Genomic DNA, 13,613 nt, shown 5'->3' with positions numbered 1-13,613 from the left:
TTGCACTTTGAAATGCTGTGAAACACTGGAAGATGAGGTTGGGGATTTTGTAGTGGGACCAGTTATCTGAGAGATGTAGGTGAGTGATTCTCCATCATTTCCAGATTAATGCAAGTCATTTACATTGACTGTTATAGTTCGCAGGATACGCTGTGAGAGTGTGGCATGTGCTAGAGCTAGTATGTGGGTTGTCTCTCTGAGATGCTTTCAGGAGAAACTCTGTTGCTTTGGTCCTATAGATCTCCCATCTGCCCATGACACTGCCAAAGAAGTCTGACTGATGTACTGGGGGAAGAGGTGCTACGCAGCCTGATGAGCAGAGTAATAAGTGGAATGTGATTGCATGTGTGATATCTGTGTTGTGTCCAGAGACCTCTTGGTGCAGTCCCTCTGGAGCTCACCTTGTTAAATTCAGAGCTATGGGCATCTTCCCTTCTCTCACTCCTGTAACCATCCCTTTCCAAAACTTGCATTAAAAAGTACAGGAAAATAGTCCTTCAGCATCCTCTGTAGCTGGTCTTGCTGCCTTCCAGGAGTGGAAGAGAAAGACTATTCTGTTTCCCCCTTCAGTCTCCTTCTTATCCTTCCCACATACAAGCATGCCCTAGGATAAAGAAGGGGGGGGGGGGGGGGGCGCAGTGTGGTGTGTGGCAGAGAAATCCAAAGCTGTGATGCTGAGCTCCTGCTGGACTAGCAAGAACTGAGCAGCTACATGCTCTTGTCTTCCCTGCTTTGCAAATCAAAACCGTATATTAAATCGGATAGAAATTAGGTTTCCCAAAGCAGCAGTTGCCGCAGTTGGCACAGCAAGGGCTGGTGATCACAAAGGGGCAGCAAGATAAGCTCTGTTGCAAAATTTAGTCTGTGCTTAAAAGTTTGAGAAGTATATTGGAGGATTAGCTGCTGCTTACCATCATGAGCTGAGGCCTTTAGCAAATAAACAGCAGTGCTGTGTTTCTGTGTGTTTCCAACAGCAGTGGAGGTAGTGGTGTTGAAAGTGACAGACCCCAGCGGTACTGTGAAGTTTCAAGCTCCTGCTGGGTGCTATATCCCAGGTAACTCAATATAAGCTTTATCTAATCCTAATAAAGGTGTAACATGTTGCCTGGTATTTTTATTTTTAAATCATAATATTTATTTGTTGTAATGGTGTGCGTGTCCTCAAGAAATGAACATTTTCAGGGAAATAAGTATTTTAAAAAAATATAATTAACACTTGTGTTCTTCAGTGTCATCATCATTCCACAGCTTTGTCTCCTTCAAGGACATTTGTGTCGTAAAATCACCAGATACAAGGCTACATTGCCTCAGAAGGGACTAGAGAAGCATCAGCTGTCAACTGAGCACTCACTCTGAAAACAGGACTTTAGTATTGCACACTGTGGCTGGGTGGGAACCTTTTTAACTGATCCATAATAGTTTGCCCTTGACACTGATTTTCACTGTTGCACTGAACTACAGTGTACAAAGAAGAATGGTTTAGTGTCACTTTCATATAAGCAGGCGAATCAAAGAATAGTTTGGGTTGGAAGGGACTTTCAGTACTCATCTAGTCAAACCCCCTGCAATAAACAGGGACATGTTCAAGTAGATCAGGTTGCCCAGAACCATATCGTAGAATAGTTACGGTTGGAAAGGACCTTAAGATCATCATGTTCCAACCCCCCTGCCATGGGCAGGGACACCTCACACTAAACCATCCCACACAAGGCTCTATCCAACCTGGCCTTGAACACCTCCAGGGATGGAGCACTCACAACTTCCCTGGGCAACCCATTCCAGTGTCTCACCAACCTAACAGGAAAGAATTTCCTCCTTATATCCAATCTAAACTTCCCCTGTTTAAGTTTTAACCCGTTACCCCTTGTCCTGTCACTACAGTCCCTGATGAAGAGTCCCTCCCCAGCATCCCTATAGGCCCCCTTCAGATACTGGAAGGCTGCTATGAGGTCCCCACGCAGCCTTCTCTTCTCCAGGCTGAACAGCCCCAACTTCCTCAGCCTGTCTTCATACGGGAGGTGCTCCAGTCCCCTGATCATCCTCGTGGCCCTCCTCTGGACTTGTTCCAGCAGTTCCATGTCCTTTTTATGTTGAGGACACCAGAACTGCACACAATACTCCAGGTGAGGTCTCACAAGAGCAGAGTAGAGGGGCAGGATCACCTCCTTCGACCTGCTGGTCACGCTCCTTTTGATGCAGCCCAGGGTACGGTTGGCTTTCTGGGCTGCGAGCGCACACTGTCAGCTCGTGTTAAGTTTCTCATCGATATCCTGCCTGGCCTTGAATGTCTGCAGGGGTGGTGCATCCACCACCTCTCTGGGCAACCTTTGCCAGTGTTTCACCCCCCTCACTGTAAAGAATTTTTTCTTCATGTCCATCCTGAATGTCCCTCCTTTAGTTTAAAACCATTAATCCTCTTCCTGTTGCTACAGGCCCTGCTAAAAAGTCTCTCCCCATCTTTCTTACAGGCCCCTTTCTCTGCTCAATGTGTGTAAATAATGCAGAGAACCTGAATGCTCACAGTTTCTGAAAATTAGTACTTTGCTTAAACATTTGTATATATGTGTGTGTGTGTATGTATGTACATACGCGTGCATGGGAGGGTAGTAATCAAACCCGGAAAAGTTGAGACGCTTGTTTCATTTCGGCCGACTTCAAAAAGGTTAAGTGTAAGGTGTTTGTGCTTTACAAGTCCAAAATGAATCATGCCGTTTGTAAAGGTATCTCCTAGTTAACACAGCATGTGGTTTCCCAGGCAAGTTGGAAGAGCTGCTTCCAAATACATGATTAATCTATGGGCGACAGCAGTTTTATCTCCGGGGCGCAGAGACTCGCGGGGGAAGGTGTTTGTCAGATACGCTTGTGGAGTGTTAGATACAATTTCAGCAGAAAAGTTCTGTATGCTGTGCCTCTGAAATTAAGCTCCACTCTGCCTTACTGCTGTTCTGTTGAATTGCCGCACACACGGTCACGGGTGAATCCTTACGTTCCCTCACAGATTATTACATTGAAAATACAGGCTCTGTACAGTTATAGGCCACAAATGAGCAGCATCCGAGCTGTAGCATAGTAGTATCAGATATCAAACTTAAATGACAAATAAACACAGACTAAACTCCCCAACTCACTGAAGTCTGCCCTCATCTGAGAACTGTCTCCTCTTACTTTGTCACTGCCTGGCTGCCTACGCCAATAAAGCATTAGAGGATTGCCCCATAGTTTATTTGCTCCGTTCAGCTTAGTTACTGCTTCTTCAGCAGTACTTTTACAAGAAGCTTCTGCTTATTCACTGATGCAAACCTTGTAACAATGTACTTAAACTGTACAACCCCTTTTAATCTGGGAGGTTTAAAGCCCTGTAACTTAGGGCAACTTCTGATAATTGTCTGTGACCCATCAGCGTGCCCAGGCCATCATTTCAGAGCCACCACATTTAGGTAATCCTCTTGCACCTCTGCTGCTCTCTGAAGGCGTGCTGTGTGCATTTCTATGGCGATGTGTCTGACATAGGGTCACAGAGCTGGGCCTGATGTGCATGAATGGGATTGTGCGAGCTGCTGGAAAAGACTGACCCTTTCATATTTCCATCCTAGGCATCAGCATTAAATCTACATACCTGGGAAAGCAGCTGTCTCCAGGCAGTAGAATCACACTAATGTTACCCCCTGGGCCCTTTGCTGTGGGCATTTCATTCTTCTCATTAAGCACTGAAGCTGTTTTCTAGTCCATAAGTACAAGTCTCAAATTCCACCATTACTTCTTGTCATCATCCTGTCATTCAGCAAAGTCAGTTTTGCCCCGGGGCAAGACTGCAAAACCAATACTGCATAATGTGCCTGCCATATGAAAACAGTAAATCCGCCAGGATAGGTACCGTCTTTGCGTGGCCAGGAAGTATTGCTGTCCGTGAGAGCCTACATTTCACATTTATTACTTTTATCCCTAGGTTTAGATTCCCTTAGCTTGTCTGAAGGTGCTCTTATGCAATTGTGATATTAATCACGAGCAGCAAGTACCAGATTGTTATCCCTGGTCAGTGGTGGTCACCAAGGCCACAGTAAATACCTCACCTGTGTTGCCAATGCCTCCAGTTAGAACCTCATGCACTCAGGTAAGGAGAGCCTTCACTTCGTGCTCTTGAACACATGGACTAACCTTACTGGGAAGGAAAAAAGCATCAAGCAGCTGCTTCGCAATGATGTGGGTTTGAAACTTACTATTTATAAACTAGGGATTATCCTTTGTAAATTACTATATCTCTCATCGGTAAAATGGCACCACAATTCTTGCAGATGTGTTTGTTCTTTGCATTTGGGTTTACTTCTGACTGCCTTAATGAAACCTTGCTTTTATTTGCTATTCCAAGGTGTCACTTGTCTCACCAAAACAACAAAACTCTGAAACATGAACTGGATTCTCTTTTGGCATGTGCTTGTAGTAAAAACCCCTCATTTAATCAGTGGCGTATCTTCAGAGCGAGCCTGCATGGACTGGCTTCAAATAATGGTATCACTTACATCTGTGCAACTGATCATATCAGAACTGCTTTCAGGCAACTCTGAATATCATCTGAGGTAAATGAGGTGTGACTGGAAACAACATTTGGACAGTGAAACACTATATCCATAAGGAAGAATGTAGGTTCATCACCAGATCCCAAACTGAGATCATAGGGACTGGCAGTAAATGAAGAGAAAAAGAAAACTGATTTGAAACTGGGAAGAAAACCTCTCAGAAATCACTAAGACACAGGCTAAGGGACAGTGTTTTGAGAGTAGGACTGTAGTGTAAGTACTTCAATTTGACTCCTTTAGCAGGATTATAAAGAAATCTACTAGAAATACAGTGCCACCTCTACATTGTAAAACAGTTCTTAGAAGCCACTGGACAGTCATGCCTTCAAGGGTTTGTTACATGGTACACCAACCAAATGTACACAGTAATGACTGTGATACACTCTTAGACTCTCTGAAATCAGTTCCAACCCCCAGCTCTGTCCTTCTCCTGTTTTAGACAAAACTTTGGCTGCTAACCACAACAGTAATGCATTTTGATCAAATTGAAACTCTGGTGTTTGGTACAACTTCTCTATTGTGGTGGGTTACATCCACAGTCCTTTAAGGCCCTTGCTATTGGGGTTGACTTCTGTCCGGCAACTCAACAGACAGCAATGGTAACTAACAGTGATGGCAACCAAAGAGTTTCTATATTCCCAATATACAAGTGAAATATAAGTGGATGAACTGAGTGAGGCTGATTCTTCTCATCTGGAAGCATGGATTAGGCTGGGCAGCTATTGCAGCATCAGATGCACAGGCATGTTTTACTTGCCTGTGCAAGTACAATGTGGCACAAGCTTGGAACAAAACCATCACTGCCACAGGTTAGGGTAGCTGTGATGAACTGCAGCCCTTGGGACACAGACCCACAGACCTGTGAAAGTTCCTGTTGCATTCTCTGCCGATGGCTTTTGGTTCATACAGCTTCCTTTTCCCTCATGGAAACACGAAATGGGAGCAGTGTGATTGGAGACTGCTGTGGGTTCCCTGGGTACCGGTTGTGATGCTGTGGGTTCCCCTGGGGAAGGGTGGCTGGGAGGGAAGGGGCAGCTTGTCCCCAGCAGCCCTGCTCGCCTCTGAAAATGGCTTCCTGGACCATGCTGTGGCCACCTCCTCCAGCCACTGGTAATGCTGGAGCCAAACAGGGCTGTGCAGTGTGGCAAGGATGTCCTACACCAGTTGTGTCTTGTGGGAGGTCACTGGGCCTGAGCCATCAATGGGTTACGGGAAAATCACATTTATTAAAAACCTGCTTGCTTTTAAATCTGCTTTAATTGCATTCACACTGAAAGAGGCTGGATGTCTCCCTGCTCCAGTCCTCAGCAGTCAGCTTGAGACAGGACAGTGAGTTACATTAAGGCTATTTAATCCCAAAACACGGTCCTCTTCCTGTTTAGAAATCCAGTGTATTCCCCAAGAGCCATACAACCTGCCTGCCACAACAGGGGCAAACCAGAAAGGTTTCTAACCAAAAAGGGTAACAGGAAAATTACCAAAAACCAGACAACTGGAAGGAGAGGGGAGAACATGGAGTTTAGAAAAAGTACCATGGAAGGTCTGCTCTAGCCTTCCAAATGAGACTTCAACCAAAGGAGTTTGGAAACAGCCCTGTTTTGTGAACACAGATTTTACTGCTGTGTTCTGTAGCATTCAGAATCCCCAGAAACGCTCCTGTAGTTGTCAGCTTAACAAGTCCACTCTCAGGCCCTCCATCCATGCATCCTTCTGCCTACTCCTCTCCCTCAACCAACTTTCCCTTTGAACCTTCTCTGCCACCATAACCTGGTGAAAACAGGTTGTAACCAGTGCACTCCCACGAGAAGGACGAGGTTCCTGGAGAATTCACAGCACAGATGTCTCCCTGCTGCTTTTATATACTATATGGCACTGATGGCCATGCTAGAATTGGAGCCCTAATAGCACTCAGAAAATAGGCACAAAATTCCTTTCTCTCTCCCCTACAGCTTCTTCTGCTTACTGCAGCTTTTCATTTCCATCACAACTGACCTGCCTGGAAAACATTATCTGCAAAGATCAGAAGTGAAGACTTCTGCATACAAGCATAAAATCATAGTGCTGCTCAGAATAGGAGCATAAAATACCTGCTGTCTAGATGGCTTGCTTCACTGCACATTTAAAACTACACTCAAGCTCCTTTGGTCGTTCCCCCACCCCCAAAGCTTCCCTGCATGTCTGATGTCAAGTCCCTCCTGGAAAGGGCAAGGGAAGAAGAGCCTTTTGCTGTCAAGCAGTCCCATCTGCAGGGACTGTGTCACAGAAAGCCCTCTGCACCCCTAACTTCCTGCACTCTCACTTGTTAACAGCTCCTAGAATGCGTATTAGCACCTATTTATCTAGCTCCTCCCCAGCCTATCTGTTTCACACTGGCAGGTGATAACCCAAATTCCCCATTCTCATTCACCTCTCCTCTAAGTTTGCTTCCCTGTCAATTGTGATGACAAATTTCTCCCGATCAAATTTCTCTTAAATCTCAGCACAAGGGAAGATCTCTGTCGCTGGTTCACGACAGTGATGCCTTCAAAACCCTCTGGCTGAGCTGATTTTGAATTCAGGTAGGGTCAGAAGATGTCTTTGGGACATTGTATGTGTCTGTTGGGGTGAGCAACCAAACCCATCTCAAGGTGGAGAACGCTCCAGTTCTGCTTGCACGTATTCTGAGCACCCCTCAACTCAGAAGCAAACCAAAAAGAAGAGGAAATACCAGGAAGACTACCTAGGAACTGCCTGCAGAGCTAAGGCTGCCCAGAGATAAGCTCTGGAGAAACAGGCACTGCTGATCTTTGAAGACCCGCACCAGGATCTGTACTGGTAAAGCTGACATCCAGAGGAAGATTCTGAAGGGAAATGGGGACCAAACTTTCCAAGATATTTCTCAACACATACAGAAAGATACTTACTAAAATACCCCAAAGCTCTATAGGTCCCATAATAGTGCTCTGATGCACAGCTGGTGGCAAACACAAAGGCAGATAGCACGAACACTGTGAGCATGTGAAAGCAGGGTGAAAAGAGCAAAACCTCCTTTGAAAAACTACTGGGACCAGCAAGGTGAAATCATGCTTGCTTGACTTCTGCCACAACAGCTCTGTGAATTTAGCAATAAGCTCATTAAGCAGGATCCAGGGATAGAATACACACCTGTAATAACTGCACAGGGTGCAATGGGAAGATGAGCAAACATTTATGTATAATTCTAGCTGCTACATCTAATGGATTATACAAAGCAATCATTTGTGTTTATGCTGCTACTAAGGCTGCTGTCCTGCACAGGCAGAGCTGAGCGGCTAACCAGGACTCCTTATCCTAGTCAGTTTAAGTGGCAAGTTTCTACAAACACACTTTTATAGTTGGTTCTGCCTGCCACAGCCTCATCAAATGCTAGCGATCACAATTTCAGCTGCTTCCTCTGATACGACTTTGTGCTGTTTAATGTATCTGATGATCATTCGTGCCTGGAGCCGTGGTGAAATGCATTCACCAATCACTGCATTATTTAATGTCGGGGCATTTTTGCTGGAGGCATTCAATGGGTAGAACATCTTTCTTTTCTCTTGAGATTAGACATGATGTGAAATCCACGTGAGTTAATATCTTTTAGCTTTAAATCCATTTGCCTTGACTTTCTAGAGATTTGCTTCAGGGGTGGAGAATGTTTCCAGGTGAGCCTGATTGGGTTCAGCTAGTTGTGACAGATGCAGTTCATTTGGGGGTGGGTGGGATGGAGAATGGTGAAGAGAGGATAAAAGGCTTTGAAAGCCACTCTGCAGTCCTTTCTGCTAGGGAAACTTTTCAGTCTTCTGTTTTAACAGGCAAAAACAACTAGTGACAAAGTGCCTGTCTGTTGTTTTCTCCACCTTATTATGCCATCACCCATTCCTCTTAATTGTTTTCTCCATTTTGAGTTTTCCCCATCTGCGGACTTGAGACCCTGCAGCAGCCCCTTAGTTATCCCTGGCAAAGATGGCAAGAACTCTCTAGGAGGAATTCCGTCTATCAGGACCCGCCGCTTGCCTCCACGCTTGGCCTGGTGCTCCATTGACTGGGATCAGCTCTGCCTCCTGCAGCCTCTTGGCTCCGGGGGCTTTGGTTCTGTCTACAAAGCCACCTACCATGGTGCCACTGTGGCTGTGAAGCAGGTGAAGAAGAGCAGCAAAAACCGGCTGGCATCACGGCAGAGCTTCTGGGCTGAGCTGAACGTAGCCTGGCTACAGCATAATAATGTGGTACGTGTGGTGGCTGCCAGCACGTGTGCCCCAGCCAGCCAGAACAGCCTGGGCACCATCATTATGGAGTACGTGGGCAACATCACCCTGCACCATGTAATCTATGGCACCGGAGGTGTGTGGAGACAGGATGAAGATGATGAAGGAGGATGTGGAGGGAAGGCCCTGAGCATGGAGGAGACTGTGTGCTATTCTTGTGACATTGTGACTGGCTTAGCCTTTCTTCACGCGCAGGGCATTGTGCACTTGGATCTGAAGCCTGCAAACGTCTTCATCACTGAGCAGGGAGTGTGCAAGATTGGGGACTTCGGGTGCTCCCAGAAGCTGGAGGAGGGCTTGTCCCAGAGCCCCCATGTTTGCCAGCAGGGGGGCACGTACACACACCGTGCCCCTGAGCTCCTCAAGGGCGAGAGGGTCACTGCCAAAGCGGACATCTACTCGTTTGGCATCACCCTCTGGCAGATCGTCATGCGGGAGCAGCCCTACCTGGGCGAGCGGCAGTACGTGCTCTACGCTGTGGTAGCCTACAACTTGCGCCCTTCGCTGGCTGCTGCCGTGTTCCATGAGTCAGCAGTGGGACAGAGACTGCAGAGCATTATCAGCTGCTGCTGGAAGGCTAATGTAGAGGATCGCCTAAGTGCAGCCCAGCTTCTTCCCAGCCTCAGGGCGCTCAAGCAGAGCCTATAGGAAAACTAGAGACTGTTTCCTTTGCTGTCACTTCTTCTTTCCCCCTGCCTTTTCTCTGAACATGATGACTTAGCCCCTGTGTGATCTAAAGGCTTTGTTGCTGTGTTTTATACTTAAAAAAAAAAGAGAAACTGTTTTGATGCTTTGCTGTAAGAAGATTATAAATAAATACATTTCTCAAAACTGTGGGGTTTTACCATGGAAGGGGATAGAGGCAAGGATTGAGACATTAGCAACTCTGGCTTTCTATGGTTGATCTGTTGTGCGCTTCCTTGCTCACGGAGAAAATGGGGAATGTGAAGTGCAGAGAAACAGTTGTTTTCAAGTAAGTACAAAAAAGGGGCTTCTTCTGGAAGGTTCTTTGTACTTAATGCCTTTTGGTATTTCCAAAATGTCAGCTCTGAGTAGTTCTTTGCTAGGTTTAGTGTGTTTGAGCTTTTCCTCTTCATTTACCAAGGAATGAACATGCATCACAAATCAATGAATGCAGAAAAAGAAATACAGAGTGTCAGTGGGTTTTCTTCTTGTTCTTGGATGTACTTAATCTCAGTGAGTATGCCCTTTCTGAAATGGAAGATGTGAACTACCCATACACTTGTCCAAACAAGGAACAGTTTTGCCAGTCTAAGGCTATTAAGAGTAAGAACACGCATTAACAATTTGGGCTTTTGTGAGACCTCTGTGCTGCCAGGTGTATTAGTTGCAGCTTGCTAGTTGGTATATTGTAAACTTTATTTAGTTTGAAGTGTTATAAGAGTATCTTGTGAGGAATAGGAAGTTCTCAGGTTTTGGAGGTGCAGGAGGAATATAAAAACAAAAATAATTGGGAAAACATGAAGGGAAATGTATAGATACAAACCCCTCCTAAATCAAGGTAAGGGTGTGTGTGTGTGTTACTCATCCTTTGTAATGCATGGGTCCGTATTAGATAAGATACTGGAAGTACTGAAAAGGAAAACTGATTAAAGCAGTAATAATGATCCTCTGCCAGTGCTCAAAGCATACACTATTGAACTATCCTCTGTACTGCTTGTTTTCTCTGCTATCTTTCCTACCCTGGTTGTAATGTGTCTGAGAAAGGAAGTGCTGTAGGCAATGCTGGAGACAGAAAGCTCTGATCCCTGATTTACCAGAACTGATAATTATACATCTGTTGAGATCTGAACCCTTATCTGGAGCTAGGAAGATCTGTCTGCTGTAGCTGATATTGCTGTTCAGCTCAGAGACTCCAATTCTTGACACAGGAGAGCGAGTGATGTTTTGGTCAAATTGTTTTATTTTTTTTCCCCTTCCTCCCTCTTGCTTCCATTCTGGAGAAAAATCCCAAAGGAATTAAGCAGGTTTCCTGATTTTTGACACACATCTGTTCTTAACCCTGTGAAATCCTGGAAATGAGCCGCTATGTGAATTTGAGATGATTTTGTAGATCGTTATGGTATTTGGGTTGGCCATTGAAATTAATGGTTTATAAAGCATATCTAAGCTTAACTCTTGCTCTTCTGTCCCCCTTAATTGGAACTGTAAAATGCTGTGTGGGACCAAAAAACCCGAGGTAAATCCTGGAATAGATTTCCTGCTTTTTCTCTGTCAAAATAATTATGCTATAGGAAAAGAACTTCTATTTTTTCATGTTGCATAACACGAAATCCCTTATAAAGCTTATCATACCAAGCCAGTTACCTTTTAAAATGATTAGCTGAGGGCATGTAAGATAAAATGTCAGATAAAGAGATTGGCGTGCCTCACCTTAACATCAAGCCTTAGATAAAAATGTTTCTCCAGTCTTCAAAAGAATATAATAAAGAAATGGAATTAAAGTGGCTTAGTAGTTTTAGATACTTACGTGTTGTATTTATTTTGCCAGTCTAGGTAGCTTGTTGCTTAAACTGCTAGGAACTTGCTATTGTGCTTAATGATACTTTACTATCAATAAGTGCTACTTGAGTCTCTCTGAAAAATCAAGCGCCCTTCAGATTCTCTGTTATACTTGACAGAAGAATACTGGATGGCCAAGACCTGCTCTTGAAGGTGTAATCAGCTCTGCAGATGTCTGTCTGTTTTACCAGGCTCTCTTTTGAATGGGAGTGAGAACTCTGCACAGCTCTGAAGACAGGCACATCATAACCTGCTGTCATGAAGATGTTTTCTGTTCTTTAGCACCTGCAAAGATTTGATATGCTTCTTTTTGGTTGCTGATGAGCTTTGAGTTAATTCTAATTAAGAAACATCTCGGGCCTGATGGCTCAGAATCCATAGTTCTACGTGATAAGGATTATTTTGCCAGTTTGCCTCACTTTACATCAATCTACCTTGAATTTCCTCTTGCCAGTTTGTAGCTGGCCCTTGCACTCATGTCCTAAATAAACAAATTTGCTGATGGTGAGGTTGCATTGTGGCTCAGCTGCTTGCACTTCCTTTATGGATGTGCCCAGCCACACATGACCCTGTGAAACACCAGTGGGCACTTCCTAGTTGAGAAACTGCCACTTTTACACTCTGCTGCTACCTTTTGACTTATCCAGCCCAGGATTTTCTCTCCTAAACATGGCTGCTGAGTACCTTTAAAAGTTTGTAGTGAATGATTTTTCGAATACCTTTGGAAATCCAAAGGGAGCAAACATATCAGCCAGGTCCTTATCTGCATGCTGTTTGTGCTCCTAAAGAATTCCAATATGATTCAACACAGCACAACTCCTTCCAGCCAAAGCGGTATTAGCAATATATGTCAACCCTGTAACTAGGAAAGGGGTTTTTTAAAGAGTTGCATGGGCTATGGTCCTGGAGAGAAGAGAGCCTCGGGATACCTGGTTCATAGTCAAGGACTGCTTTCTAAAAGCTCGAGACAGATACATCCCGATGAGCAGAAAATCAAGCAGAGGTGGCAGAATGCTTGCAAGGATAAAAAATTTGCTCCCGATTAAACTGAAGCATAACAAATAAACGTGCAAGGGTTGAGAGACCAGTGGGAAGTCTGGAGCAAGGAAGACTGACTGCTGGTAGTGAGGGTCAGGTTAGGGAACATCCAAACAAATGGCACATACCGAAGTTCATGGGATCTGATGGGATGCACTCACAAATGCTGACAGAGCTTGCTGATGTCACTGCGAGGCCACTTTGGAAGGTCATGGTGGTCAGGAGAGATTCCTGAGGATTGGAAGAAAGCAAATCTAACTCACATCTGCAAGATGGCCAGAACAGGATTTAGAAAACTTCAAGCCATTCAACCTCACCTAAATACCATGGGAAGTGGTGGGACAAATAATCCTGGAAACCATTGCCAAGCATACAAATGCCAAAAAGGTTACTGGGAGCAGTCAGGGCAGATTAGTGAAGAGGAAGTCGTGTTTGACCGACGTGGTAGCCTTCTGTGATGAGGTTACTGGTTGCTGGATGAGCGGAGAGCAATGGCTGTTGCTTATCTTCACCTTAGTGTGGCTTTTAGCACCATTTCCCATTGCATCCTTGTAGAGAAACTGATGAAGTACAGGCTAGACAGTGAAAACTGAGAACTGGCTGAGCTGCTGGACTCAGAGGGTTGTGACCCGTGGCATGAAGTCCAGTGGGAGACCAGTCACTAGCGGTGTACCCCAGAGATTGATAGTGGTCCCAGCACAGGTTAACACCTCCTTTAAGTGTCTGGATGGTGGGGCAGAGTGCACCCTGAGCAAGCTCACAGTATGGAATTGGTTGGAGTGGTCAGTAGTTCAGATGGCTGTGCCGTGTTCAGAGGGACCTGACCAAACTGGAGCAATCTGTGATGGGAATCAGTGCAGGGAGCTGCAAAGCCTGGCACCTGATGGAGTGCCAGGTAACCCCATGCAGCAGCACAGGCTGGGGGCAGATCGGCTGGAAGGCAGCTTAGCAAGAAAAGGACGGGGAGCTCCTGGCAGGCACTAAGTTGAACATGAGCCAGCAATGCGCCCTTGCGGCAAAGGCGGCCAACAGCATCCCGGGGTGTGCTACAAAAGGTGCTGCCGGCGCTGCCAGAAGAGATAGGCTCCCCTCTGCCCGCTCAGACCTGGTGAGACACAGCTGGAGCGCTGTGGCCACCTTGGGATTCTGCCGCAACAAGAAAGTCATGGATGTACTGGACCAGGAGTGCAGTGAAGGGCCTTTAAGCTGA

General features: G+C 45.5%; 1 protein-coding gene across 1 annotated transcript; it reads left to right on the top strand.

Moving 5' to 3' along the window:
• Nucleotides 1-8,336: 8,336 nt before the first annotated feature.
• Nucleotides 8,337-12,377, top strand: MOS (MOS proto-oncogene, serine/threonine kinase). The gene has a single exon (XM_065669371.1). The coding sequence runs from the start codon at nt 8,441-8,443 to the stop codon at nt 9,488-9,490; it is 1,050 nt and encodes a 349-aa protein (XP_065525443.1). The 5' UTR covers nt 8,337-8,440; the 3' UTR covers nt 9,491-12,377.
• The last annotated feature ends 1,236 nt before the right edge of the window (nt 12,378-13,613 follow it).

Source organism: Lathamus discolor, chromosome 2 (genome assembly GCF_037157495.1).
Source record: "Lathamus discolor isolate bLatDis1 chromosome 2, bLatDis1.hap1, whole genome shotgun sequence".
Classification (NCBI taxonomy): Eukaryota; Metazoa; Chordata; class Aves; order Psittaciformes; family Psittacidae; genus Lathamus; species Lathamus discolor.
This window is presented reverse-complemented; position numbering and strand designations above follow the sequence as displayed.